General features: G+C 56.2%; 7 protein-coding genes and 1 non-coding gene across 8 annotated transcripts; 3 read left to right on the forward strand and 5 right to left on the reverse strand.

Annotated features, from left to right (window-relative positions):
- Positions 1-1,779: 1,779 nt before the first annotated feature.
- Positions 1,780-2,338, reverse strand: B0I36DRAFT_408462 (protein tyrosine phosphatase; the record flags this gene model as incomplete). The annotated part of the gene is made up of 1 exon (XM_046161868.1): positions 1,780-2,338. The coding sequence occupies exon 1, from the start codon at positions 2,227-2,229 to the stop codon at positions 1,780-1,782; it is 450 nt and encodes a 149-aa protein (XP_046014577.1). The 5' UTR covers positions 2,230-2,338.
- A 3-nt stretch (positions 2,339-2,341) lies between these two features.
- B0I36DRAFT_288057 (major facilitator superfamily domain-containing protein) lies at positions 2,342-4,446 on the reverse strand (the record flags this gene model as incomplete). Its single annotated transcript, XM_046151633.1, has 4 exons — positions 2,342-2,838; positions 2,947-3,598; positions 3,676-4,081; positions 4,145-4,446. The coding sequence occupies 4 exons, from the start codon at positions 4,444-4,446 to the stop codon at positions 2,657-2,659; spliced, it is 1,542 nt and encodes a 513-aa protein (XP_046014578.1). The 3' UTR covers positions 2,342-2,656.
- A 1,557-nt stretch (positions 4,447-6,003) lies between these two features.
- On the reverse strand, positions 6,004-6,444 carry B0I36DRAFT_240893 (uncharacterized protein; the record flags this gene model as incomplete). Its single annotated transcript, XM_046149797.1, has 1 exon — positions 6,004-6,444. The coding sequence occupies one exon, from the start codon at positions 6,442-6,444 to the stop codon at positions 6,004-6,006; it is 441 nt and encodes a 146-aa protein (XP_046014579.1).
- Positions 6,445-7,048: 604 nt separating this feature from the next.
- B0I36DRAFT_408469 (uncharacterized protein) lies at positions 7,049-9,691 on the forward strand (the record flags this gene model as incomplete). Its single annotated transcript, XM_046161869.1, has 5 exons — positions 7,049-7,079; positions 7,877-8,051; positions 8,390-8,577; positions 8,707-8,922; positions 8,949-9,691. The coding sequence occupies 5 exons, from the start codon at positions 7,049-7,051 to the stop codon at positions 9,689-9,691; spliced, it is 1,353 nt and encodes a 450-aa protein (XP_046014580.1).
- A 788-nt stretch (positions 9,692-10,479) lies between these two features.
- B0I36DRAFT_111762 (uncharacterized protein) lies at positions 10,480-12,502 on the forward strand. The gene is made up of 5 exons (XM_046147898.1): positions 10,480-10,639; positions 10,742-11,299; positions 11,364-11,680; positions 11,750-12,023; positions 12,081-12,502. Exons 1-5 carry the CDS (start codon positions 10,634-10,636, stop codon positions 12,138-12,140), a joined length of 1,215 nt encoding a protein of 404 aa, XP_046014581.1. The 5' UTR covers positions 10,480-10,633; the 3' UTR covers positions 12,141-12,502.
- A 309-nt stretch (positions 12,503-12,811) lies between these two features.
- B0I36DRAFT_362381 (uncharacterized protein) lies at positions 12,812-13,157 on the reverse strand (the record flags this gene model as incomplete). Its single annotated transcript, XM_046158650.1, has 2 exons — positions 12,812-13,087; positions 13,146-13,157. The coding sequence occupies 2 exons, from the start codon at positions 13,155-13,157 to the stop codon at positions 12,812-12,814; spliced, it is 288 nt and encodes a 95-aa protein (XP_046014582.1).
- A 715-nt stretch (positions 13,158-13,872) lies between these two features.
- B0I36DRAFT_321986 (uncharacterized protein) lies at positions 13,873-15,005 on the forward strand. The gene has a single exon (XM_046153791.1). It carries the CDS (start codon positions 14,262-14,264, stop codon positions 14,745-14,747), a length of 486 nt encoding a protein of 161 aa, XP_046014583.1. The 5' UTR covers positions 13,873-14,261; the 3' UTR covers positions 14,748-15,005.
- A 1,359-nt stretch (positions 15,006-16,364) lies between these two features.
- On the reverse strand, positions 16,365-16,439 carry B0I36DRAFT_t67. Its single transcript has one exon. It is a non-coding gene; the product is annotated as a tRNA-OTHER (tRNA).
- Between the last annotated feature and the right edge of the window lie 11,352 nt (positions 16,440-27,791).

The following is a 27,791-nucleotide window of genomic DNA, read 5'->3' on the forward strand; positions in this document are numbered from 1 at the left end:
GCAGACCATAAAGTCATTAACTTAACGGCCCACTTGGAACCCCTGGGAGGGAAGAGATTCGAACAACTTATAGCTAACAATGAAATCATTCCCTATAAATGGAGGAATCAATCGATCGCCTAAGCCGTTAACGAGCCCTAACCTCATTACCCCCTCGATTAGCTGGGGTGGGACGACTTCGAACGGCGCATAAATGCCGCGGACGCCTCGCGTCGGCCAGAGGCACCCTCTCGCCAGAGTCGAGAATAGCGCATAGCTGTAAGAAATCAGGCAAGGGAGGAAGGGCGCACTATTAATGAGAAGCGAAAGACAAGTGGAGATCAGAAAGGCGCGTAGGTTAAGAAGCCGCGTGGAGGCGGTTAGAAGTAAGGCAGGGATACAGTGTTATATAAAGCCAGATAGGTATCAGCCTTTACATAAGGGGTCGCCTGTGTCAGGGCAGTGCGGGATAGACTGATCAGGGGCATATTTGTACAGTACTACTTAAGGCTTGAAGCTATCGTGACGTTTTTCATAGTATGGAGCCTCACATCTATCACTCAGCTTCACCAATCCGACTTGATTTTCCACCCTATTGAATTCCTGCACTTCTACACCCGTTCTTATACGCAATTGACTGACAATGCTATAATCAGAGATTCCCTCACAAGTGTCGCGTCAATAGGGCGCTGTTAATGCGGCTGGCTCCCCCCCCTCGAAAATCTGGTTTGGCCCCCTATCTGGGAATGCCCTCACTCTTGCCCAGGGCCAGAGTGAACCTCGCCGGAAATACCGCCGAAACTGGCAAGCGGTGAACTCCCTTCGGTCGTGGTGGCTGTTTTGTCCCCGATCAGGAGAACCCTCATCCGCCCCAGGACAGTAATAACTATCTATAAGGAGATCCTCCTATCCTTATATATCCTTTGCCCTTTACCGGATCCCCATAGGGATACGTTCCTGGATTACAGGATATATTATAATCCGTATAACGTAATCCACAAGTAACCCGCCCACACAAGTGACCCGCCCACCATCCAGATGCTCGTACGACAATGTATAAGAGAAATCAACCATAACGCCTTAAATCAATTAAAACTATGAGGAATCCTCTTCTTCAGAGGCAGATATAACTTTCTAACACGTACGAGTATTATAGCCGGGCTCGCCGTAGACGCTATATCGTCGCGTATGCGTTTCGGGCCTCCTCATACGACCACTATTCTAACTCGTTTCCGCCCTTACGTCGCGGTAGAAATAATCGCGAATCTAGGTCAATTACGTATCGTACGATGCTCTCCTCTTCGTATGAGGTTAATCTCTGGGTAGGCGATCGGACATCGCGTTTCGCAGGTCGGCCGCGGTGTCGTTCTTGAAGTATCGTACGAGGCACGTTATAGACTAATGTAGCCTTTCGAAGGCTCAATTTTGGATTAGATCGAAGCGCATTAAGCGCTAGAAGCAAGTCGCTTTCAATTGATTGTCGTACCATTATTGCTTGCAGAGAAAATGGATAAAGGCTGGGTATGTATGAAGGAGCGAGAAAAGTGGCCCGCTCGACCGGGTGGCCCGCTTGACCGGGATCTACGTTACTCTAAGAGGGTACCAAGTTTTCTACGTATAGAGACGCAACGAGCCACCACCGCGAAAGGGCGTCTGCTTCGCATGATATATATCCTGTGAATATTCTAGGAGCGTGTTGCCAATCCTAATGTCGCCCATGACCCCTTCTCTATCCGCGCAGCACAGCAGCTGCGCATCATAGCCTGGAATTCCCACTGGCCTTGTTCCGTCAAGCATCTGCTACTTCTGTTCGCCAGCGCTCCTGTCCCGCAACCCCGCTGCGTACGCCTCGACCACACGGCGGATCTCGTCTCGCACGCGGCGAAACTCTGCCAGCACCTGCTCGTCACTTCCTTGGGCGTGCGCAGGGTCGTCGAAGCCCCAGTGGTGACAGCTGACCTGGCCGGGGAAGAACGGGAAGACCTGGTCAACGTTGCCGCAGACGGTGATGACGGTCGTGACTGGGTCGCTCGCGCGCAGGAAGGTGTCGAGGTGCTTGGAGGTGTGCTTGCTGATGTCGATGCCGATCTCCTCGAGGACCTGGATCGCCTTCGGGTGGACAAAGCCGGCTGGCTTGGAGCCTGCGCTGTGCACTTCGATTAGATCGCCGGCCGCGGCACGGAGGATGCCCTCGGCCATGTGGCTGCGGCAGGAGTTGCCCGTGCAGAGGATGTGAACTTTGGTAGGCATGTCGGATGGGGAAGGAGTGCCGAACAATCAGCAGCGTTGCTGGAAGTGGTGACACGAGGCAACGATGAAGAAAAATGTGCTCGCACCTGACAGTGACGCTGAAACACCTACGTGCTCATCTCTTAGCATTAACACGAACAGGTGTGCACGTTAGGAGGAAAGGCGTCCGACCACGCTGCATGTGCACATACATTATGTCCAGTGCTTTGCCATCGAACCAAAATACTTAATAGACGACTGAATCCACAGCTCTCTGGCAGATACTTGACGCTGTTTGCTGGAGGCCCTCTCTGATTACTGCGCTGGGTTCAAATCAAAACCGCGATCTCCCGCTTCGCATGTGGCATTGGAAAGCTAAGTACTTAGGAACCGCTCCACCAAGCATACACTTCCCCGTTAGAGATGCACACAAGCCATCCTTCTGCCCTTAGACCGTCGAGAACTTGAGCGGTCCGGCCTTCTGTCTGATGCGCTTGCCGTAGATGAGCACGACGAGGATGATGAGGAAGGACGCGGCGACGATGGCGCCCTGGATCCCGAAGCTGATCTTGGTGCCCTGCACCTGGGCCCAGGTGATCTGGAAGTAGCTGATGATGAAGCCGGCGCCAACTGTTTCGTAAAGGATTTGCGTTAGTGATTGTTCCCCCCTTGTATCCACCTGTTGTGACATTCTCGAGATGGATTTGAAGGGGATGAGGAAAAAAGGGAACGATTTACCTCTGGACATGTTCAGCCACGCAGCCACCTCGCCACTAGCATTCGGGTAGCAGTCAAGGTTATACGCGTTCAGCCCGACCGTCGTGATCATGATGCCAAACACGTACAGCCCCCAGCACACGGCGGTGACCATGTAGTGATACCCCTCCTCCAGTGCGAACCCCAACCCTACGAGACCCGCGACCATGAATGGCGTGCTGAAAAAGACCGCCATCAGACGCACCTCGGGCTCAAAGTGCCCATCATGCTTCTTGATGTACCACCCCGCGATCGCGTCGTGCAGCCAGTGGCCCACGATCTCGCCCAGGATCGCGGCTACGATGGGCGCGAAGTAGAAGAAGCCGATCTGCCGGAAACCGAAGCCGTAGAGCGGGGTGAGGAAGACGGAGAGCGTGGTGTTGATCCCGATGACCCAGGCGAAGGTGAGCATCGCGTACAGGCAGCACAGGATCATGGTGGGCCGGGTGATGGTCAGGGCCGAGCGCTTGAGAGCCTCGGTGATGGTGGTGCGCTGGTGCCGGGTGCGGTACTGCGCGATGCCGACGACCTGGGCGATGCGCGAGGCGGGCGGGGGTTGGTCGGCGATGGGGATGCGGCGGTCGTAGTACGTCTCGGAGACGAAGAGGGCAGTCGAGATGAGGGCGATGGCGCACTGGAGGAGGCGGGGAGTCAGCATTTTTGTGCAACAGTTTCATCGTGTTGCTTGAGGCTGCTGTGGATTGTGCTCACTATGGCAAAGTACACCCAGAACGCGACCGGCCAGGGCTCAGTTGAAATGATGAAAGCCGCGATCAGCGGACCCAGGTACGGAGACAAGATGACAAAGGCGACCCAGATGTTGATCTTCCTGGCACGCTCGTGGAAGAAGAACATGTCAAAGATGAACATCATGCCGCCCGCCTGGGCCACCGTGGCGAAGAAGCCGTTGAGGATGCGCGCGGCCATGAAGGACTCAAACGTTGTCGCCGCGGCGCACCACGCTGCCGTCGCAGTCGCCATGACGACAAACCAGAACAGCACGGGGAGCCGGCCCGCCCAGGCGGACAAGATGACGGTGGCGATGCCGCCGACGCCGAGCATAAAGACGTTGCCGGCCTGCGAGTGGTTGACGGTGTCCGGGCTCATGTTCCACTGCCTTTAAAGACGGTGGGCAGTCAGTAACGAGGGAGGGCGAGGTCCGGAATTGGTGTTGACTTACGCTGCCTGCGGAAGCAACGTCACGGCGCCGACAGCACTTCCAAAGTCGGGGAGGGAGGCCGCAAGACTGACGGTGAGGAGAACGACATGTTTCTTGACAGTGCCCCAGTTCAGCGGGTCGTTCGGGTCGTCTGAGGGCTGCGGGATGAGCACCGTGTGGCCGTCCTTGGCCGTCTTGAGGTTGCCACGATTGTCGGCGCTGGCATCCGCAATGTAGCCGTTGGTATCCTGTACGGTGAGCTGAGGCTTCTCGTCAGAGTCGTGACCGTTCTCGAGGTTGGAAGGCTCGGAGACGACCGCCATGATTGGGCTCAGATGGATGAGCTCCGGTGCAGCGAGAGTCCTCTGTGAATGCAGTTGAGGGTGGAATCGAATTAAGCGTGCTCGAATGATGATCCTATCAGGACTCGTGAGGCTGGTGGTATGCAGAGTCCTTTGTATAAGCCCAGTTCCTGATCCGGGGTCGTAGACGGTCGGCAGTTGCACTCCGCAATTGCCATCGACCTGATTGCCGGGGAGGACCTCGTGGCGTGCCAGCCCTGGTCTAGACTTGATAAGGTTCCAGAGCGACCAGGGCCTCGATGAGGAGAACCCTGTCCCCCACTAAGCCTCCAATGAGATCGGCGGCAGCCGTTCCCCGGATTGCAGTAAGCTTTCTTGGTGGTAATTGGCAAGGGAAGGCAAGTGAGTTCGGGTGCTGAGCACGGGTTGTGACGGTCTCTGCTTGCGAAAATCAGCCCACTCGCGGCTGGCTGGTCCAGGCCTCGAGCTGTGCCAATTGCCGGCCAGCCGAGGTATTGTGCATGAGGATGCTCGACATCCCTGCCCTCAGGCGCTCGTCTCAGCATGAGATCGGTTGTTTAGCTTCGAACTACCGTGTGAGAGTCGTCCATAGTCGAACGAGTGTTCCGACATGGACGCGTGTCAGGATTTTGTTGCAGGGAGAGCCATAAACCAGCGTGCGCAGAAGTCTATTCGTCATTATTCCGAGAGTGTGCAGGTCAGCATGTATCTACCCCTAATAGGGCCGAATAAGGTCCTAGGTTTGCCAAAAGCACGGTTCCATTACATAGAGTAGGGGTAATGGCTACCATTTACAGTCAATGATTATAGCACTGAGGACTAGCTGCCTACGCGTAGTTGGAGAGGAGAAAGCTCCGAACACTGATCTTATACAATCCTACAATATCGCGCCATCTCTATCAAGCGACCACTAGAAGCATCAAACTCGACGCGGCCGACCCTCCATGCCTCACCATGTGCGTAACGGACCTCGCCTCTGTGCTATGCATCATGTCTGCTCCCGAACCCATGTTCCGCACGTACTTTGGCCGGCATTGGTCTTGTTTTATCGAGTATTGAGATCGAGTTTGGTGGGAGAAGTGAGATACAAGAGTGTAGTCAGGGTCTATCTCGTAAAGGAACGCTTTGGTTCCTCAGGGTCGATGAGATATAACGGAAGTATCACGTACGTCATAGTGATCGGCTCCATGTTAGATATCTATAGTTCCGCTTATCGCTGCGAGCTAGAGTAGGGCGTGATTGGGCCGGGTCTGAAGCAGGGAGCAAACGCTCGTAAAGAATGCTTGGCCACCCTGCTAGAAAGGTGCATATCGCTTATACTTATTGGCTACCCTAGGGTCTTGGTAACTGCCAAGCAATCTGGTCTAGAAAAGCAAAGGTGCCTAACAGAATGGCTTCGAGCTGGGTCAATGAGAGTTCAGCTACATTCGAAGTTTTAACGGACTCGAGCTGCTTCAGTGACGAGCCCCAAGGATAAGTCGTCTTTGTCGTCCGTAAGCCCCGTTCCACCTCCCTTAAGTCCAAGTCTTACTGTGTAATTATGTCTATCACTTCTTCTCACGTCCGCTGCCAAAGAAACAGCCCGCTTAGCAACGCAATCATTCCCCCAGGCAAGGCGTGAAACACACCCAGATCCGTCCGGCCCGCGACCCTGGCGAGGAAGAGCCCATCGGTGCCCGCCACCAGGACGCCTATCGTTACCAGGATCGTGGCCATCTCGTCCCACTTGCCCTGCCGCGCAAAGAGCGCGAGGATGACGCCCGTCGCGAGCTCTCTTATACCCATCAGTCTGACGTATGCCCGAGTCGTGGGTTCGCTGGTTGCGGACTGGTGCTGTGTTCTGTCGCCGCCACGCGGAGCTTTTCCAGTGTTGTCAATTGGGATCCCGAAGCCTGCTGCGAAAGATGTCGGTCGGAACACGCCGTTCGCGCCGATCCACATTGCCAGGCCGGAGAAGGTGACGCTGACGGCCTTGAAGACCGCAGGGATGTACTCCATGGTCACAGTGGATGATGGCCTATGGTTGATCTTTACAGGACGAGGTGGTGTCACCCCGATGGCTATGCTGAGTGCTGCGAATTATTCGTCCTGCTGGGGAAATGGACGTCGTGGGCAACGAGTGACGTATACGGGACGGTTGGATCCTGCGAACGTGCTTGACCTTATATCTACGGGCTACATAAAGTGCGGTTGTTCGGATAATACGATTTTCCGATTTGGGGGCGGCGACCTACAGGACCCCCTGGTATGCGGCACGGCGTTTTACCTTTGATTCATAATACACAAATTCATTTCTATCTTTTAGAAACATAAAAAGGAATAGCTGGCAGACGACGCTAGAAAGATCAAGTGCTGCAGGAGGAGTGTGGAAGCTGAGTCGTATCTCATTAACAGGATGGTGGTGTTATCGAGCCATGATATATTCCGATTGTGGAGCCATCATTGCTCCACTGCCAAAGTGATTGAAAAAATATACAAGATTCAAAATGGGCAACTGTAGAGTGCGTTTACAAAATAATAACGTTGAAGTCGGTGACCATCTGTAGAAGAAAGGGAAGAACAACAAGATCAAAGCCCTCGGGCCTCGAATCGCGACAGCTCCATGGGCGCGTCCGCTGAAGGAAAGGCTCACGGTAAATCTGCACTCGGTACATCCATCCCCCGAGATAACCATCAATAGTCAGTTATCTTAGCTGCGCTGCCAAAGGTCTTCAAAGTCCGGTGCTTTTGTTTTTGGTCCAGAGGAGCTTTGAGATTAGCCTAGTAGGTAGTTTGTGCCGGCACTGAACCAGATAATTCAGGTACGCAGCGCGTTAGCTTTTAGAACGATCGTAGTATTACGTATGGAGAATGCTCTATAGTAAGCAGATCAGAGTTCGATCGCCCTTAGGCTTGCCTAAAACTGGAGTGGCACCATCCCATGGGCAGTTTTCAATCTGGAAAGGGGCTTTATTCTTTGCATAATATTCAAGCTGATCTCAGTATCAAGACGAGGAAAGGACAGACAAAAGGCAGCACCAAATATTTCTGGACTGGCCCGACCCCTGTTCTTCTGGCGAAAAGAAAGTGAACCGTAAGCAACCCGACAACTAAATCACTCCGACGGTGCCCAGGGCAAGGGACTCGTGCACACATCGAAACCCCACAGGAGAAGACCGTCAACGTCTTGGATCATGATATTGCCCGGGAGATCGGCTGGCGCCGACCACGAAAGACTGACCCCGTCAGCCTTTAGCTCTGCGTGAACGTACATGAGCTTCTTGTTGTCCAGGCGCTCCCAAAAGGCGTATAGAAACCCGTTGATGATGGCGCACCTGGGGTCCCAGGTGGACATGGCCGGAGTCCCCGCCGGGCAGACGACGGTATTTACCGGACTGAACGCATGAGAGAAACCGTGTGATTCGAGTACCAGGTTGACTCACCCTTTCAGCCTATTCTTATCAGTACTCCTACGCCCCAAATCCATACTGGTCCAGCTTATACGCCCCTGGATCTGAAATCCGCGCCTACTTGAAGGATGTTGCCGATAGGTTCGGTGCCTCACGGTTCATCAAGACATCACACGATGTGGAGCGATGCGTCTGGAACGATGAGTCGAAGACATGGTAAAGACTACATGGCCCGCTCCGCTACAGAATCGACAGGAGAGCTGTGAGGTTCAAGACAAGATTGAAGGCGGCTGACTGCGTTCCCGCCTTGTGTACAGGACCGTCACCGGCCGAGACTTGACGACGGGGAATGCTTTCAGCCAAGATGCCAATTTCCTGATCTCGGCGCGAGGAGGATTGAACGATATCTCATGGCCCGACATTGAGGGCTTGCGGGACTTCAAGGGCGAAACGATGCACTCCGCAGGCTAGAATGAAAGGTACGCTTCCTCCCTTTCCGGCAGCTAGAAGCTCGGTTTCTATTTTCGCTCTACTGAATAATTGCCTCTGCAAAGCGCCGACCTCAGAAACAAACGCGTCGGCGTCATTGGCAACGCCTCCAGCGCGATCCAGATTGTGCCCCAGGTCCAGAAACTGGAGGGAACGAAGATTTGGTGCTTTACCAGATCGCCTACTTGGATCTCGATGAGCTACGGCGACGCGGCCATGGCCAAGCTGGGGCTGAATCCGGAGGACACAACATGTGAGTATATAGCCGTGCAATGGACACGGAACCTTTTGTTTTTTCCACCGCCACGGAGGGATCAACCGACTCTCCAAGTCCGGGTGAGCATTTCTTGCGCACGTGCTTATAGATTTTGACACGGTCCAGTCTCGAGGAAGCACCAAGAGCGTTTAGCCCAACACCCAGACGAGTACTTCAAGGTGCGCAAGGTGTTCGAGACGGACACGAATATGGTGCACCCGATCACGATCCGTGGTTCCGAGATGCAACTTAAGTCTCAGGCCATTTTTACAGATGAGATGCAGCGACGGCTCGAGAAGAGGCCGGACCTCTTTGCGGCCATGATCCCAGTTTCGCGCCGGGGTGTCGGCGGCTGACGCCCGGCCCAGGCTACCTCGAGGCGCTGCAGAAGGAAAACGTAAAGGTGCTGACCCAGAGCATCTCGCGCGTTACCGAGAAGGGCATCACGCTCGACTCGGGCGACGCCGTCGAACTCGACACCATCATATGCGCCACAGGCTTCCGGGTCAGCGCGCCGCCGACATTCGAGGTGGTCGGACGTGGTGGGCAGACGCTGGGGCAGCGTTGGAGCCCGCGCATCGAGTCTTACCTGTCCATGGCCGTCGACGGCTTCCCCAACTTCTTCATGGTCGGAGGGCCAAACTCGGGCGTCGGGACGGGCAGCCTGACCATCGTGCTGCAGCAAACGGCCGACTACGCGATAAAGGCGATGCACAAGGCCCAGAAGGAGGACTACGCGAGCATCGAGGTTAAGGCGGAGCGCGTGGCCGACTTCAGCGCCTTCGTAGACGAGTACTTTAAGCGGACCGTCTACGTCGACGACTGCTCATCGTGGTACCGCGGCGGCAAGAAAGGCGGGCACATCTTCACGCTGTGGCCCGGGTCGACGCTGCACTGCATCGAGGCGCTACGGGCCCCCCGGTGGGAGGACTACCACCTGGAGCCGATTGAGCCGGCGGGCAACTCGCTGCGGTGGCTGGGCAACGGCTGGAGCCAGACGCAGCTGGACGGCGACCCGGCGTGGTACATTGAGCCCCAAGCCGTGGACCCCCCGATCGAGGGCAAGCCTGAGGAGAAGGAGCAGTTCCGGATGCGGCCCTTTTCACATTGATGCGGCAACGGCGCCGATCCGCGGGTTGGGGGGGGGGATGTTCTTGAGGTTCCCTGGGGCGGAAGAGGAGATGATGAATCGGTTGTGTACTTTACTTGTTCCTATTCCTATCTAACAACACTTGGACTGCGATTGATGCAGCTCGGCTCATCGCAACCTGCTTCATGCATGCCGCTTTCAAAAGTCGCATCGTCGACGAGTTTCGTGTCAAAACCCTTGCTCTGGAGTCGATGAGATACGCAAATGAAGGTCATCGTTGCGCCTTGCCTCTTCAAGGGGCCGAGAGGGCACGAGGCAAGCTGCCGTCCTAACCTGCCGGGCTGTCAATCCCCATGGAACCCCGCACCCGCGAGCCCCGGCAAGGTTTAATTAATGGTGGGCACGGTTAAGATGCGGGGTAGGAGGCGTGCCCACTGAGCCCCAGCAACCCTTGCGTCGTCCCTGCTCGACAAGTCGCCAGAATGAGCCACGCAAAAGGGTCTGCACCAGACGACGACGGGGCCGACAATGCCGCGCGTCCCGGCCGCCGGTGCCGCTGTTGCCCCAATGTGTTCCCCGTGAACTCTCGGGGCCGGGCATTGTGTCCCTATTTCCCGCCGATCGTGTTAAGCTCCGGCAAATCCGTGAATACTCCCTCAGGGTAAGTACGTCTACAGCACTTGCGCAGTTCGGGTTGTGCTTCAACTCCGAGACAGGGATATGCCCTCCAGCATGCCTGGAGCACAGGCAGACCAGGGGGATCAGCTGCTGTTAAAGCCCACAACCCACAAGGCAGCACTCGCCCTGACTTGATGGACTTTCTATCGAGCCAGCCCAAGCAGCAACACAACACTTCGAGCCCCAGCGATCTTGCCGTTACAAGAGTGCAAGAGAAGATTCAATGTCTTGGCGCACGAGATAAGATAAGAACAACCACTTCGAATTTCCTGAACCGCAGCCAAAATGAAAGTGCGTGGGCCTTTATGTTGTTGCCTTGTGCTTGCGCCAACATCGAAATCTCCGTACTAGAATACAGTTTGCGCTGACATTTGCGCTCTGCACCCTTGATAGGTCATCATCGTCGGCGCAGGTCCTTGTGGCCTCCTGCTCGCAATACTGCTTCAGAAGGATGGCATTGATGTCACCGTCCTTGACGGCGCTGACAAGCTCGACGACCAGCCTAGGGCAATTCTTTATGGCCCCTCGGCGACTGTCGAGCTCGAGAGAGCCGGAGTCTTCGAGCAGATCAGGACTGAGGGCTATTCGCCCACCAGTTACAGCTGGCGCACGCCCGACAGCAAAAGGGCTTGTAAACTCTCCATGCATGACGTACCTGAGTCTGACGTTATCCGACCGGCTATGATGGGCCTTGGTCGGGTGATCGAGATTTTGTATGATCGAGCCACAGCGAGTGGCGTACCTGTCACGTTCCAACACCTGGTCACAGGGCTAGGTCAAGATGAGGGCAAGGCCTGGGTTGATGTTCAGATCGGGGTGGACGGGCATGAGCGGCTCGAGGCTGACAACATCGTTGGCTGCGACGGAGGCAAGAGCACCATCCGTCGCACGCTCCTCGGGAAAGACGGCTTCCCAGGCATGACGTGGGACAAGCAGCTCATTTCCACCAACGTAAGTGTCTTTACCGGTGGCTCTCACCTTCCTTGCCAGACAACATCAAGCTCACATATAACAGGTCTACTATGATTTTGATAAGTACGACTGGGATGACGCCAATTTCACTATGCATCCTACAAACGGATTCCTAGCGGCTAGAATCACCAAGGATGGCTTGTGGCGTGTAACATATAGCGACACACCCGGCCTCGCAAAGGAAGAGTACGAGAAGCGCTTGCCGATGCGCTACAAGGAGATCCTTCCTGGCCACCCCGAGCCAGATCAATACAAGTTCGTCAGCCTGAGCCCCTACAGAGTTCATCAGCGCTGTGCTACGAAGTTCCGTGTCGGTCGCTTTTTACTTGTTGGAGATGCCGCTCATCTCTGCAGTCCATTGTAACTATGTCTTACACATGATCCTTTGTGCCACTGCCACCTCGCTGTATATGTTGACAAGCTTGACAGTGGCGGCCTCGGTCTCCCAGGTGGCATCGATGACGCGGGCGGCTTGTATGATTGTCTCAGCGGAATCCACAAGGGTCTTGCCGACGACACCATCCTAGACATCTACTCTGCCAAGCGTCGGGAGAAATACCTGGCCATTATCGATCCCACATCCGCCGCAAACATCAGGCGCCTCTTCACGGAAAATGTCGAAGAGACGATTGCAACAGACCCTATCTTCGAGCTCGCCAGGAAGGCAGAAACAGACAGGGCCTTCAACTACGCTCTTGCGAGGGTGAGTACACACCAGTTTCTGCGAACGTTGCGGAGTCGTATCACTGATATGTCACAGGGGGACCTTTCTATGCAGTACGACTTTACTCAACACTACCGCGAGGCAATACGCTCATAGCGGCTAGACTGGACTATGAAAGATTTCCGACTATTCAGATGGGGATAGTCGGAAATCTTGGGTAGGGTGGCTGCCCGAGGAAAGAACAATACGATAGTCCTGTGCAGTTATCATTGTGGCTGACTGGCAATTGATGGAGCGGACTACCGTTGCACACTATGTTCAGGTGTCGTGACGTGCGTGTCCCCATTACTCAGAGATCTGCTTTTCCCGCCCTATCCGATTGTCATCTGCCTTCAATCGGCCCAGACTAGCACCCCACTCCTTGTGTGTTACATCGCGATCACAAGCTAGTAATGGACCTCTCAGCCTGCCTTACCGATACCATCATCCAGGACAATAAGCTACGAAATTATCACATGAAGTTTCATCGATCCGGTGATTATGCTACCAGTGGTTGTCTTGAATCATTGTCATAAACTCAATCCAAGACCACAAGGCTATCAGCCATCACCTGCAAGATAAACGAGAAAGTCCTAAGTTAGTGTTCCACCGTCCAAACTGAGCATCAAATACACAAAATGCAACCAGCATTCCCGCGCCTGTACATAACCGCCAGTGACAGTCCTGTAATGGAAGCTAATACGACCGCCGTTCAGCACAAACCTCGCGACTGGTGTTGCCGACTCAGTTGTGACGGCTGAAGACAGCCCAACAGCGCCCAGCGCCGTTCAATCAATGTTCTCACCCATGAGGGCAAAGACCTCGTCGTCGGTGCTCGATTCAGGCATGGAGAATATGTACAATCCAAGGACGAGCGAGGCTTGGAACAGCGCCAGCATTGTAGGCGGCTTCACGCCATCTACAAATCTCCTGTATAGCACGAGGTGAAATATGCGCGCCGCGTAGAGGGCACATCTCCTTGCCGGTGGCGTGTGGACCCACGAGGAGCTGATGGCCTTGAGCGCAGACTTGGCAGCAGCCAGACCTGACCGTCCAGTGACGGCCTCGAACGTGGGCATGTAGCAGCCTAGGGAGAGGCAGCTGGCATGCCATGAGACATACTGTAGCACCCATGAGTGACGAGTCGAGACAATGCTTGCAGTCTTTGCGCTTGAATGTGGCGCTGACCAAGATTTGGCTATGCGGAGTGGAGGGGACCAAAGATGTAACCGAGGTGGCAACTAACAGCTCGGCAGTGAAAGGGAAGGCTTCTACAATATGGGCGGTATAACATGCCCTCGGAGAGGAGAACTTTGGGGATTCGCCGCGGACGGCGGACGGGGAACGGGACTCGGTGGTACCGGACGGCAAGGGCCGATGCGGGGTTGGAAAACCCCCGAGTCATTAGTAGTGGAGCACGTGGCATGGGCCATCAGTACCTAGAGGGGGCGAGGGGGTAATGGCCCACCCCCTGAATTAGCCCCCCCATCGTGAAAATGACACCTATACTTTAAGATTGCGCAGCACTACCAAAAAGCATAGCTGTAATTAATTTAATGGTATTTCTGTAATGTAAGGCTGGATGCCTTATAAGTCCTATATAAGGTACTGGAAGCCCTGAGTACGCCGTGCAGCGTACTGCTAGATCTTTTGAGGTCATTGGCAGAGTGGTTACAGGGCTCCGTACTTACAGTTAGGCTTAGCGTTGTAACGGTTATATAGATATATATAACCATAGGTGCGGTACTCGCGCCTTATCGTTATCGCGTACTTATATAAGAGACCTATAACTAACCTGCCCTATAACCGGCCCTTATCCCTGGCCCGGTCCTGCGGCCTGACTTGTTCATGCTCCTTGCGCCCCAAGCAGTCGTCCCCTGTTGGTCTGGCCGTCACACTCGGGGCATCGGACTCGCCAGAGCACCGAGTACCCATACATCTGCCGTCCACTTTGCCGATGGCTCTACGGCCCGCGGTATTCGGCTTAGGACATCGGTAACGATGCTTCGCCCGTCGTCTTGAAATGGCATGTTACGGGGACCAGCAATGTTGATATGATTGCTCGCATGGGCCGCTCAATAGTGTTACTGGTCACCCTCACATTCCCAGCCTCGTTCATTTTCACTTGATTAAAAGCCAACACGCAGGTCATCACAAAGCCCTCTTGCCTCTGTACCGAGCCACTACTTGAACTCTTTGCCTGCAATTCGTCTACATACACTCTCGGCCGCCAGGACCATGCCTCAAGCATTAAAGCAAGTCTTCACCCTTCGCATAGACCTGTTACCACCGTTGGAATTCGGCACAACATTCAATGGAGATCGTCGTTTCATTCCCATCACTGGAGGTGTAATTGAGGATAGCGACGGACGTGTCGTGGGCGAGATCTTAAACGGAGGCGGCGACTGGAGCGTAGTACGCTCGGATGGCGTTATCCACCTACATGCAAAGTACAGCATCAAACTCGAGGATGGCACGCTGGTAAACATCACCAATGAAGGGTTCGGCCGCGCCGCGACAGCCCCCGTGAGCGACATCTTCAGCGACGACCAAGCAGCAGCACCCCGTGCAGATCAAGGTGGTGCATGGTATATCAAAACGTGGCCTCGCTTCGAGGTCGCCCCCGGCAAACACGACTGGCTTAATAAGACCTGTTTTGTGGGTGATTTGCGGCCGCCGGAGAAGCCAAACCATGTCGTGGTAGACGTCTACGAGCTGCTCTAGAAAGACGGTCAGACTGAGTCAGAGTTTCAGTGCGCCACAAGAGAGCCACGAGATGATTGGAGTGTTTGCAGGAAGTGGAGTAAAGTAGGGGCCGTTGAGTAGGGTAAAGGTAGGCTCCACTCGGCTAAAGCCTCGGGGGAAGTCCGGGGATGCGAGCCGATGTAGATAGGAATGAGGCGGGCTCCGGAACTGAAGGAAGCCCTGCATCTCATAGTCGCTCCAAATGAAAGTTACCGGAATCAACTGCGTATTCCGCGTTTGTCTCTCACACGGATGCCCGTTGCATGTCGCGTTAATTACTATATCGTGCCCCTTCGTCCCTCGTTAATTTGCCCCCCCCCTCTCAGTACGCCACTACTGTGCTGGGGCAGGTGAGGATTCCTGTGATCAGGTGTTACGATCCTGCCTCCGGGGTCAGCCGTCTGGCAGGGCGCTGGGGTTGCTGTTCCGCAAGATAGGTAAAGCCTGTGCAATAACAACTAACACTCTGCTGTCGTTCTCTCTCTGAGTTGTCGTTCGTGTCTCTTAGAAGAGATATCAGTCTCGGCAATTAAGTAACTAGTTCAAGTGTGGGTGAAACTGATACTTAGATTGATCGCTGAAGTACAAAGGTAGTAACTGTGTATCTAGGGGATCCTTCGCTTCTATATATCCTTTGTCCTTCATCGTTCCTTATGTGGTTATCGTTCCTTGCGTGACGGTTATGTCGTAAGAGGTGACCGTCGCGCTTAGCGGGATAATAGTCATATAGATATGCATGACTATTAGTACCGTACCCGTCCCGGGTCTTATCGGTCCCCTAACTAGTAGGGGTCCGAACCTGACCATCATTCCCGGCCGGGTTGGCCTCACTTTCGGCGATTCCTGGTGGGACAGGGGGCCGGGGGCACGGGCCATTGAGCCCATTCCGGTACCCCAACTAACCCCAGATTGAGTTCATTCCGGCCAGCGAAAAATGGGCTAACCCACAGCTAACCCAACCCCAAGCCCAACCCCAACTAGCAGGGGTCCGAACCTGTGGGGCCCAGTGGCGCCCTCATATGCGTACATGCACAGGCCGCACGACGACGAGGGAGGCGCGTCAGACTGCCAGAGCAAGCAGGCAGGCAGGAGGCGCGCGCAAAAGAGAGAGGCAGAGAGAGGAGGGCCAAAAAAATGCCACGCCTAGGAGTCGAACCTAGCTCTTCAACTGTGACTAGCTCGAGCGTCCGGGTCGGATGGCTCCACAAGCTCAGGTCAGGGACCCTTATTCCTGCGGCCGACGTGGGAATGGAGAGCTATATAGCAGTGACGTCATGACCGCTAGACCAGCGAGGCTCTCTGGCTGTTTGTTGAATAGTCAGTCGCTTATTTGGATATATAAGGCTCAGGCAGGCAGGCAGGTCGGCAGGCAGGTCGGCAGGCTGGTCGGCAGGCAGGCCGGCAGGCAGGTCAGCAGGTAGTACGGCGGCAGCGGTAGCAGGTCGGCGGAGTAGTGGCAGTTCGTCGGAGCCGGTAGCAGGTCGGCAGGTAGTTAACATAGCGAAAATACCTCCGAAGCGGAGGAAGGGGTGCCGGCAAAAAGAGCTACCCACTTGAGAATCTCTACGAGACGAAGAGATTCTCAAGTAGGCGCAGTAATCCGGCCCGGAGTTGAACCAGGGATTCCGCTTAGCAATTGCTAGCGACGTCTTACCGCTTGACCACCGGGCCTGTTTGTTCTTAAGAGACTGGCTGCTTATTTGGATATATAGGGTCTGGCCGTGGCAGGCTGGCAGAGGTCGGCAGGTAGGTCGGCGGCGGCGGCGGTAGCAGTTCGGCGGCGGTAGTAGTTCGGCAGAGGTATAGTAGTTTAGCGGCGGTAGTAGTTCGGCGGCGGAGGTAGGTCATTCCCGGCCCGGAAGGGTACGGGCTATTAAGTTCATTCCGGTACCCTGAGTTCATTCCGGCCAGCGTAAATGTGCTAACCCCTAGCTAACCCAACCCTAACTAGTAGGGGTCCGAACCTTAACCCCCCCAGCTCAGCTACGCGTGTACGGCTAGGCACTGCTGCGAAAAGGGGGACAAGGTAAGTAATAGGTAATAAAAAGGAGATAAGCGCGTACGCGTAACAGCGCGAGCCCGGGGAGTCTAAAGGGGAGAGGGGACGCGCGTAAGAGGAGATAGAGGGAGGAGGAGAATGAAACGGACGCGCGCGCGCATTTCGATTGAACTATAATACTAGCTTAGGGTCTCTTCCCAAGAATATACGCAAGAGTCGAAGATCAGAAGTAGTACCGAGAAGAGAATCGCATACGACAGGTAGTACTCCACGATGGACCGCAGCAGCCAGGGAGGCGACTACGAGAGCGATTACGGCAGCGCCGCGCAGCAGCGGCAGCAGCAGCAGCAGGAGGACGCGAGAGCTACAGCAACGACCGAGCCAGCAGTAACACCAGAGCTCTATCTATATCGGGCAAGCCGCGTACTAGTCTGCACACTATGTAGGGCAGGAATCGCAGCGGCCGTAGGTGGTGTAGTTACCCACTACCGACAGAGGCACCAGCTTAAGGGCGGCCAGCTACGGGCAGTCAAATCGGCGGCAGCGGGGCCGGACAGCGGCGGCGGAGGTCAAGTCTGGGAGGCCCACATGGCGGCGTACGAGGCTAAAGCGGCCGCCGAAGAGGCGGAGCGGGGCCGGATTATCGACTACGAGGCCGGCGTCGACTATGAGTCGCCGTGGGTGAGCCAGATGGGCTGGGCGGCGCATCTGGCCGGCAAGGATATGGCGGAACTACGGCGCGCCGCCGAGCCAGGTCTATCGACGAAGGAGCTAGCTAAACTAAGCTGGTCCGTCCGGAAAGAGAGGGAGGCTTCGGAGGCGACGCTCGTACGGCTGGGCCAGAGCTTCAACCGGGTAATCGAGCGGTGTAGCCGGCGGATCGGCCAGGTACCCGTGGAGACGCTCTGCTGGCTAGCAAGCCGCGACCCGAACCGGCCGTCGCCGCGGCCGTTCCGCGTTAAGCAGGAGGCGCATACGATGGAGAAGTACCGGAGCTACTGGCGGCGCTATCTCTGCTACTGCGTCCGGGTCTTCCGGCTCGGCCGTACGGAGGCGAGGAGGAAGCACCAGGTCCAGTTTACCGACCAGCAGTGGGCCGCTCTCGAGGCTATTATAGAGGCTCTCGATAGTACGGAGGAGGAGAGCTCCCGGGTAGGGGGCGGCGGCGAGGAGGAGGAGAATCGCGAGGGCGACGGCGACGACGGATATCTAGACGAGGCCGTCTTCACGTTCTGTGTTCTGTCGCTTACGCAGCGGGTACTAGTACAACCGTACGTAAACCCGCTACTACACTTCACTACCGTACTCGCGATCGACCCCGTCCGAGCACGATTTCGGCCGCCGGCCGAGTTTACAACACTACTAGCGGGTCTAGCGTGGTGTAGCCGCGTACTACTACTAGAGTACTTCTTCGAGCACGTCCCGATCCAGGAAGAGGATAGTACTACGGACTCCGGCGAAGGGGAGGACGAAGGGCGTAGCCAGCTCCAGGCTAGGGATATCGACGCATTTATGGACGGCTATCGGCAGTGGATCGCAGACGGCTCGTACAGCCCGTTCAGTACGCTAACCCGGTTCTTAACGATCGGAAAGGGCTACCGCCAGAAGGAAGGGGGGGCAGCACGGATTATCTGGGAGGACGGGAAGCAGGCGCTCCGGCTACACGGCTTCCGGATCGAGGTCCAGAACTTCCGGCGGATGGCCCAGGGGCTCGTCTCAACAGCCGAATCGGCGCTCGACGGGCTTCTGTACGGCCAGTCGGCGGTACTACTAGGACGGATCGAGCTTAGCAAAATCAACGACAGCGTAATGTACGAAGGGGGTGGGAAATCGTTCATCTCAAACCCGCAGAACAGCTGGCTTCAAGCCGGGCCCCGCGTCGTTGCCGAGCTCGTTTCGGAGAGGCTCTGGTCGTCCCAGCGGCAGCAGTACCACCGGGAGCGGTCGCAGAAGTGGCTAAACCAGATCGGAACGCTGAAGAGCCAGCTACTCGTACTAACGCACGTCTGGGGAGGCCAGCCAGGCCGAGGGCCCGAGATCACGAGCGTGCGGTATCTAGATACGAAGCAGCTAAGCCGGAGCGTCTATATCTTCGACGGGCAGGTAATGCTCGTAACGGACCGAGATAAGGCCAAGTCGATCCGGGGCTACGGCCGAAAGGTCGCACGCTTTCTCCCGGAACGGGTCGGGCAGCTACTTGTCGTCTATCTCGTCTGGCTAGTCCCGTTCGAGGAGATGCTTCTCGATGCGATTCGGGCTCGAAAACCGTCGGAATCGCTGCGGCACTGGCTATGGAAGGACGGCCGGAAAGGCCGCTGGGGAACGGACGTGCTTACGAAGGAGCTTAGGGCAGCTACGGCGGGCTATCTCGGCGTCGAGCTAGGTACTTCGACGTACCGCCATCTCGCGATCGAGCTAGGCCGTACGATTCAGGGGCTTATCGTACAGCAGAAGGAGCTCGAGGTCGGCGCGGCCGATGACGGATACGGGCCCGAGGATGAGGAATTCGACGAGGCTACTGGCGAGCTACGACCGAGGGACCGGACGGAGGTAATCTGGGATCTGCAGGCGACACACAGCAGTGCCATGGCACGATCGCACTACGCGATCAACATCCAGTTCCCAGGGCAGCTACAGCCGCAGATGATCGCCAACTACCGCGAGATCAGCCGGCTCTGGCACCAGTATCTGAGCTGGGATAGCCAGGGTAAGGGCAAGTCGCCGGACCAGGCGCAGAAGCGGACGAGGAAGCGGAAGCGAGAGTCTACGGAGGCCGAACTCCCAGGTAGGGAGGAGACGATAGAGTCGAGCCCAGAGCCGGCGAAGCAGAGGAAGACGCTCCCAGAAGCCGTCGGGGAGGTCCGGCGCCGGGTCCAGCACGGGCTCGAATCGATTATTGGGGCCGGTGCGCGCTGGAGGACGGCAGAACAGGAGCAGGCCATGGTCCGGATCATACAGATGCGAGGCGGCTCCGTACTCATCGTCGTACTACCGACGGGCGGCGGCAAGAGTCTACTATTTATGGTCCCGGCGGTACGAGGGTTAAACGGCGGCGTTAGTATCGTCGTCGTTCCGTTCGTAGCGCTGATCGACGATCTCGTCGCGCGGGCACGCTCGTTCGGGATCGACTGCGTACGCTGGAGGTCGGCTGAGGAGGAGGGCCGGGAAGCTAACTCGCTCGTGCGCGTGGCTAGTCTAGTCGTAGTCAGCGCCGACCAGGCAAGCAACCACGAGTTCTGCAACTACGCAGACACGCTACGGAGCCGGAGGCTACTACGGCGGATCTTCATCGACGAGTGCCACACGATTATCATGGACGTCGGCTACCGGAAGAGGCTCGTGGAGCTGAAGGGGCTGTACCGGTACGACTGTCCGGTAATCTTGCTTACAGCTACGCTCCCGGTGAAGCTAGAGGGCTGGTTCCGGCAGCAGATGATTGCGGAAGACGCCGAGATTATACGGGCACGGACAACGAAGAAGAACATCCGGTACGCCGTTACTACGGTCCCAAGTAGGGCCGGACTAGGAAGAGGCCGGAAGGTTGGAAACGCGGTGCAGGAGGAGGTCGTACGACTGGTCGAGGAGAGGAAGAGCTCCGGGTCGCTTAACGGCGATAGGAAGGGGGTAGTGTACTGCCGGTCGAAGAAGGATAGCCAGAAGCTGGCGGAGCGGATCGGGTGCGGGTATTACCACAGCGGGATGGAGACCCAGGCGCGAGAGGAGGTACTCGAGGCATGGGTGAACGGCAGCAGCGCGTCCCGGTGGATCACGGCAACGACAGGTCTCGGAACAGGCGTAGATATTCCCGGAATCAGCGTGATTCTACACGCAGAAGAGCCGTACGGGCTAGTGGACTACATTCAGCAGACGGGCCGCGGCGGCCGCAGGGACGGGGAGGTGGTCGAGGCGGTTATCGTGCTTGCAGACGAGGCAGGGCCAGGGCAGCAGAAGAGGCGGCAGGAGGTTGAAGGCCGAGAGACGGACGTGGAGAGGACGAACCGGCTGGCGATCGAGCAGTTCGTCAGGGGCGGAGAGTGCCGGCGAGCGGTGCTGGGCAGGTTCATGGATGGGGTAGAAGGGGAGGACTGTGATACGATCGGGCCGGTACGGTGCGACTGGTGTAAGGGCGGAGCGGCCAGTGACGAGGAGACGGCAGACGACAGTACGGCGGAGGAGGAGGAATCGGAAGATGAAGAATCCGGAGAGGAGGAACTAGACGTATCAAACCGGTTCCAGGAGCGCCAGATACAGCAGCAGCAAAGGAAAGAGCTGCTCCGGAGCTGGCTAGGAGCGGTCGAAGGAGAGAGCCAGTGTGCCGTGTGCTACGTACAGTGGCGGATGGTAGGGTCACCGGTATCGAGCAGGAGGTCGTACGGGCACGGGCTACATAGGTGTCGTGTGATCAGGAAGGCGGACTACATCGAGTGGCGAACAGGGCTCCAGTTTGTCGAAGGAAGCTGCTGCTGGCGCTGCGGGCTGGGGCTCGACTGGTGCGAAAAGCTGGGCCGTACGGAGGGCTCGGAGTCGCAGTCAGAGGGAGAGGAGATAGACTGCTTAGGTCTAGGCACTATTCGCAGACGTTTGTATTAAAGACGGGGCCACTTGCCCACACAAACTGGTGCAGCGGGTCCGTGCATTTGACCACTGTCGAGCTGACTAGGGCCGGGTCGTTGATTGGCCCAAAATAACCCCAGACCCACCGGCACTACCCCAACCCGAATCAACCCCAGGTCAATTCACAGGGTTAGCAGCCCCATGAGATGTCCAGCTGAAGCGACAGCTCAGTTTCGCAGGGAAGACGCGACACGAGAAGCCAAAAAGGAAATGATGGGCTTGATCAGGGGCGCGACGCGACAACATAGTATATAGATGATTAGAACTGTAGATAGTCAGAGCTGTAGATAATCGAGTAATGAACAACTTCAAGAACCAACAACTTCAAGAACGTCAAACATGGCCAAACAACTGTACGAGCGCGACGACGTGGTGACAATTGACGTGGATACGCAGGTACTGCTATGTCGATTATGTCCAGCTGGTGTTAAGCCCGGCGCTGGCATCGAGGCGCACTTCCGTTACCAACACCAGATTCGGGGCAAGCTACTACAGGACATTATTTACAGCTTTAGCGACATCGAACTCCAAGATCCGCAGACGTGCAGACTGCCGGCCGATGGCGGCAAGCCAGTTCAATTGCTTCCCGTCGTGAACGGTTTCAGCTGTGCAGTATGTCGATATATCACGACCACGAGAGACAACATTGTTCGACACCAACGTACTGCAAGTCACAGTAGCGACGAGGCAGGCTGGAGCGCCGTAAAGGTCCAGTCGTGGTGTAAGGGACGGTGGGCGCGTTATTGGATCGTCCGTACTGGGCACGACAGTGACGAGGTTTTGTCCGATCCCGAAGCGACACCATTAATCTCCATGATGGACCAAATGGCTATAGAGGACGACGCAGAGGAGGAGAAGGAGAACGAGGCATGGCTTCGACAGGGCGACTTAAAGGAGGGGATAAACAGTGACTCATCGTGGGTCAAGAGGCTAGGCTGGGTCAGGCACTTCGCTGGGCGAGACTTGATGGACATAAGCGACGCAGCCCAGTGGGTGAGGGCCCGGAAAGAACAGCAGTACGGCAGGAGAGCCGTGGACGAGGCAGGCATGCGCCAGTCACTACTGCTAACACGGCTAGCAGAGAGCTTCGACCGCGAGGTAGACCGGTGCTGCTGGAGACTGGATGTGGTGCCGACAGATACGCTGCAGTGTTTGGCATCGATATCGGCAACTCAACAGAGCGGCGTGCCGTTTGGGCGGAAGGAAAACGAGGCGTCGATGACGAAGTACAAGTCGATCGGGCATCGCTACTTGGGATACTGCTTACGGGCCCACCAGCTCGGACGAGAGGCAGCAGAAGAGCAGCTAGCCATCCGGTTCAACGATAAGCAGTGGGGCTTACTATGCGATATGGTATACGAGACCGAGCACGAAGAGCGCGAAGACGTGGATACGACGCAGGACAGCGGCTTTTTCAGTAGCGAGGGCAGCGAGGACGACGATAAGGAGGAGGAGGAGGAGATGGAGGAAGAAGAGGGCGGAGACAGCACGAGAGAGTGGAGCCGGCTAGACCGGGCCGTGTTTTCATTCATCATGGCTTCGATCAAGCAATACGTCGGAGGTAGAGTGTACGAGAGCCCACTACTAGCGTTTTGCGCCGCGCTAGGGATTATGAAGAAGCCGCAAGGATATATGGAGGCGCACTTATACACGGGCATGCTGGCAGGGCTGCTTTGGTGGGCCAGGCTGTTTTTTTTGGAGGCCGCGTTCGAGGAGTACGGGAGGGACTTGTACGAAGTTGACGCGGCGGGCGCGAAGAAATTCCGGGAGGAGGAGCACCCCAAATGGATGTGTTTAGGGACCAATACGGTAATAAGCACGGTGATCGGTTGGATGGCGTACGGTAAGGGCCACCGCAACTTACGGACGGGGACGGCGACGATGCGGTGGGAGGATGACGGCACGGCACTATATCACTGCGGAGAGCGGATCAGGATCGACGACTTCAGACAGACGGTACGGAGCACAATCAACGACGCAGAGAAGCTACTGGACGAGCTGATGTTCGGGTCGTGGGCGACGATCGGCAAGGGGCTCGAGCTAGGACGGATTCAGGACAGCATGGTACGCGCAGGAGCCGGCCAGTCGTTCGTTACGAACCCGAAGAACAGCTTTTTAGAGCCGGGATGCAAGAAGGTATTCAGGCTTGGAGAGTCGAAGCTATGGGACGCCGCCCGAGCTCGGTTTAAGAAGGGCGCGGTACGGCGATGGCTACGGCAGCTACGACAGTTCAAGGAGCTCGCGATGATGCTGGTGCATATCACCGGAGGGCAGCCCGGGAGAGGGCCGGAAGTTGCGACGCTACGGCACTGCGACTCATGGCAGCTACTCCGGAACATGTTTGTGCAGTCCGGGGAGGTCATGTTCGTATTCGACCGGGATAAGATGAAGGCGATCCGGGATATGGGCCGCAAGGTGGCGCGGTTTATGCCGGACAGGATCGGGCGGATGCTGGTCGCGTACGTCACGTGGCTATTACCGGCAGAGAAGGCTTTACGGAAGAGGTGTGGGCTACCGGTACCGCAGCGGCAGCTATGCGAGTTTATGTGGCGGGACGGAGACTCGAAGGTTTGGGATACGAACAAGCTCAGCACGGTCATGGCACGGATTACGCTAGCGGGTACCGGGGTAACGCTCAGCGTAGGTCGGTATCGGCCGGTAGCTATCGAGATGGGCCGGCTTATACGCTCGCTGGCGATCAAGCAGCAGGAGGTAGACATGGGCGAGGAAGAGGACGAGGACAACGTTGAGATCAACCCACTGACCGGAGAGCCAGTCGACTGTGGCGGTAGTCGGAACGTAATTTGGGACTTACAGGCTACACACGGGACACGGATCGCGCGGGCGATGTATGGGCTACATACGGCACACCCGGGAAAGCTACAGCCGGAGATGGTTCGGTCGTTCCGGGCGATCAGCAAATTATGGCACGAGTTTTTGGAGAATGGCAGCAGCGGCAACACAGAGGAGGAGGGGAGCAGCGTGAAAGCGGAGGATGAGAGGAGCAGCATTTGCTGTAGCTGTGGCAAGGGAAAAGCAGAGACGCCGAATAAGAGAGTCAACACGGCGGACGAGAAGGGTCAGGCAGGCAGCGATACGAAGCGGCGGCGGACGAAACCGGATCCGGAGGAGGAGATGGCGATTGGGCTAAAGAGGCTGTTGGGCCCGGAAGCGAAGTGGAGGAGCGAGAAGCAGGCCGAGAGCATGCGGGCGATTATGCGGCTGAGAGGCAGCGATGCGGCGATCAGCGTACTACCGACGGGGGCCGGGAAGAGCATATTATTCATGCTGCCGGCGAGGATGCAAGAGACGGGTACCAGTATCGTCGTAGTGCCGTTCGTGGCGCTCATCGACGACTTGGTAGAGCGGGCAATGCTGATGGGGGTAGACTGTATCCAGTATCGACCGGCTATCGGCGTCGGACGAGAGCTGGTACCACGGTCGGCGCGGCTCGTGGTAGTGAGCGCGGACGTAGTGGGCAGCGATGACTTTTGCGGCTACGCAGACGGGCTGGTGCAGTCGGGACAGCTGGGGCGGATATTCGTCGACGAGTGCCACACGATCATCATGGACGTCGGATACCGGCCGAAGCTAGAGCAGCTGCGCGGACTGGCAAGATTCCGACGGCCGCTGGTACTGCTGACAGCAACGCTGCCAGTAGGGCTGGAAGACTGGTTCCGGAGCGTGATGGGGGTACAGAGGGCAGGGCTGATACGGGACCGAACGACGAAGCTGAACTGCCGCTATAGTATCGAGCAGGTCGAGCCCGGACGGAATGCAGTACAGGAGGCAACCGAGGGTGTAGTAGCACGGCTGGACAGCAAGATGACAGCGGGCCAGAAGGGGGTGGTGTACTGCCGGTCGAAGGCGCAGAGCGAGGCTATGGCAGTTAGTTTAGGGTGCCGGTTTCACCACGGCGACATGACGGAGGAGGAGATGCGCAAGGCACGAGAGGACTGGGCGACGGGACGGGGACACCGGTGGATTACGGCGACGACAGGACTGGGCACGGGTATCGACATCGGAGGTATCGTGGCGATCGTACACATGGAGCAGCCGTACGGGCTCGTCGACTTTATCCAGCAGACAGGTCGTGGGGCACGGCGAGAGGGCGAGGTGGTGGAGTCGGTTATCATACACGACGGACGACCAGTATGGGTGAACGCGCACCAGGACTTGGCAGCCGAGAAGAACCAGATTGCGATGAAGGCGTTCGTTTCGACGACTGGATGCCGACGAGCGGTGATTGCAGCGTTTATGGACGGGGTCGTGGGCGAGCAGTGCGGAGATATCGCCGGGGCAGAGCGATGTGACCGGTGCCGGATAGCAGACGAGGAAGGCCAGGAGGAGGAACAGGGAGGGGGAGCAGACGCCAAAATGACAGCGGCAGAAGGAGAGGGAGATGCAGATACAGTGGCAGGGAGAGAGGAGGCAGGAAGGGGCAGCTGGGAGCAGTTCAGGGCAGACAGGGGAAAACGGGATATGGTGCTACGACGGTGGCTAGAGGAGGTCGCAGACGAGTGCTCCGTATGCCACATGCACCGACACCAGGCTTTGTTGGACGGCAATCAGGCACCGGAGCAGGCGACGCGCTGCAAGGAGGGCGAGATGTGTAGGAGAATGGGGAAGCTGAACTACAGCGAGGCACGAAGGAAGGTTCGGTTCGGGCAGCATTCGTGCTGCTACAAGTGTAAGCTCCCGTTAGACTGGTGCGAGGAGGCAAAGGAGACGGACGGGAGTTGTGCATACATGGACAAGATACTCCCGCTGCTACTGATCGGGACGCAGAGCTGGCGGCTACGCAGAATAGCACAGAGCCAGTTCGAGGTGGATGTGAAGGACGAGGATGCATATTTAGCGTGGCTCGGGAAGGATCGACGATTTCACGGGATGCGCGGGACGAATGCTTTGGCATTATGGGAGGCGGTAATATGGGAGATATACCGAGGGGGAGAGTACTGGTTCAGCTAGTCAAAGCAGAGGGTAATTATCAAGCAGGGTATTTCAAGCGGGTCGAATCAAGCACGAAGGTTGAGACGTCGCTTCACGGGTGATATAAGGGCAGTTCCAGAACTATATATATGTTCGGGTGAGTTTTCAAGTCGAAGACTCAGGCCAGAAAAGCAGGCGTATTTGGGTGCCACAATATCATGGGTGAAGGTTGAGATGTCGCTTCACATGTGATATAAGGTCCAGGCCAAGACCCCATACGGCTGGAATTCCAGGTGATTGTACGGGTCGTGCAGTCAGTGTCAGGAAGCCGGCAGGTCCAGGTGGTGTTGTATTATATGCGAAGGTCGAAACGTCGCTTCGGGGCTGATAAAAGGTACTGGCCAAAGCTATATTTATTTTCAGTGTAAGTCGTCGTGTTAAAGACTCAGGGCCAGAAAGCCGGCATGTTCATGTACTACTATATCACGTGGGAAGGTTAAAACGTCGCTTCGTAGCTGATGTAGGGTCCAGGCCATAACCATATACGGCCGGATTTTCAAGGTAATTATTCCAATAGTATACAGGTAGTGAAAAAAAGAGGGAGGCCGTAATCAGTTCCCGTTAGGGCAGAGATCCGTGCGTAGTACAAGTAGGTAAAGAAGAGGGTTGAGAACCGTAGTCGCGCGAAGCGCGTCCCGTAGGCAAAGATCCGTGCGTAGCACAGGTAGCGGAAAGAAGAGGTAGGGCGATGTGAATTCAAGGGGGGCGGTTCGGGGTTAGAGGAGAATGGGAATGTGCGAGAAGGGTTGACGGAGAGGGGTTTCAAGGCGCGAAGAATACAAGAGAAGCAGGTATAGAAGTCAGGTAAGATCAGGGTCAGGGTTAGAGGTTTAGGGTTAAAGAAGAAGAGGGAACAATTTTAGGGTTAGGGTTATATGTTTGGGGTTAGAGGAAGAGAGGAAGATTTATTTCAAGGTTAGGGTTATATATTTCAGGTTAATGAGAGAAAAAGGATTGTCGACGTTAGGCGGAATAATAATTTGAGTTTAATATAGAAAAACATGAAATAAACAGTAAGAGAAACAACAGAGATATAATTAGCAGAACGTAAGGCGGTACAGTCCGTTCGCGTAAGGACGGAAATCCGTACGTAGTACACAAGTTAGTAAAGAAAGAGGTAGGCCGTGATCAGTTCCCGTTAGGGCAGAATCCGTATGTAGGACAAGTAGAGAAAGAATAGACAAGAGAGGTCATAGTTAAACGTAGTCGCGCGAAGCGCGTCCGTAGGCAGAGATCCGTGCGTAGCACAAGTAGTTTAGAAGAAGAAAGAGAAGGCTTTAGAAACCCGGCAGGTAGGGTTAGGGTTAGGTTAGGGTTAGGGTTAGGGTTAGGTTAGGGTTAGGGTTAGGGTTAGGGTTAGGTTAGGGTTAGGTTAGGGTTAGGGTTAGGGTTTATCTTTTCTCTTTTTTTTTTTTTTT

This window comes from Microdochium trichocladiopsis (genome assembly GCF_020744255.1).
Source record: "Microdochium trichocladiopsis strain MPI-CAGE-CH-0230 chromosome Unknown B0I36scaffold_4, whole genome shotgun sequence".
Classification (NCBI taxonomy): domain Eukaryota; kingdom Fungi; phylum Ascomycota; class Sordariomycetes; order Xylariales; family Microdochiaceae; genus Microdochium; species Microdochium trichocladiopsis.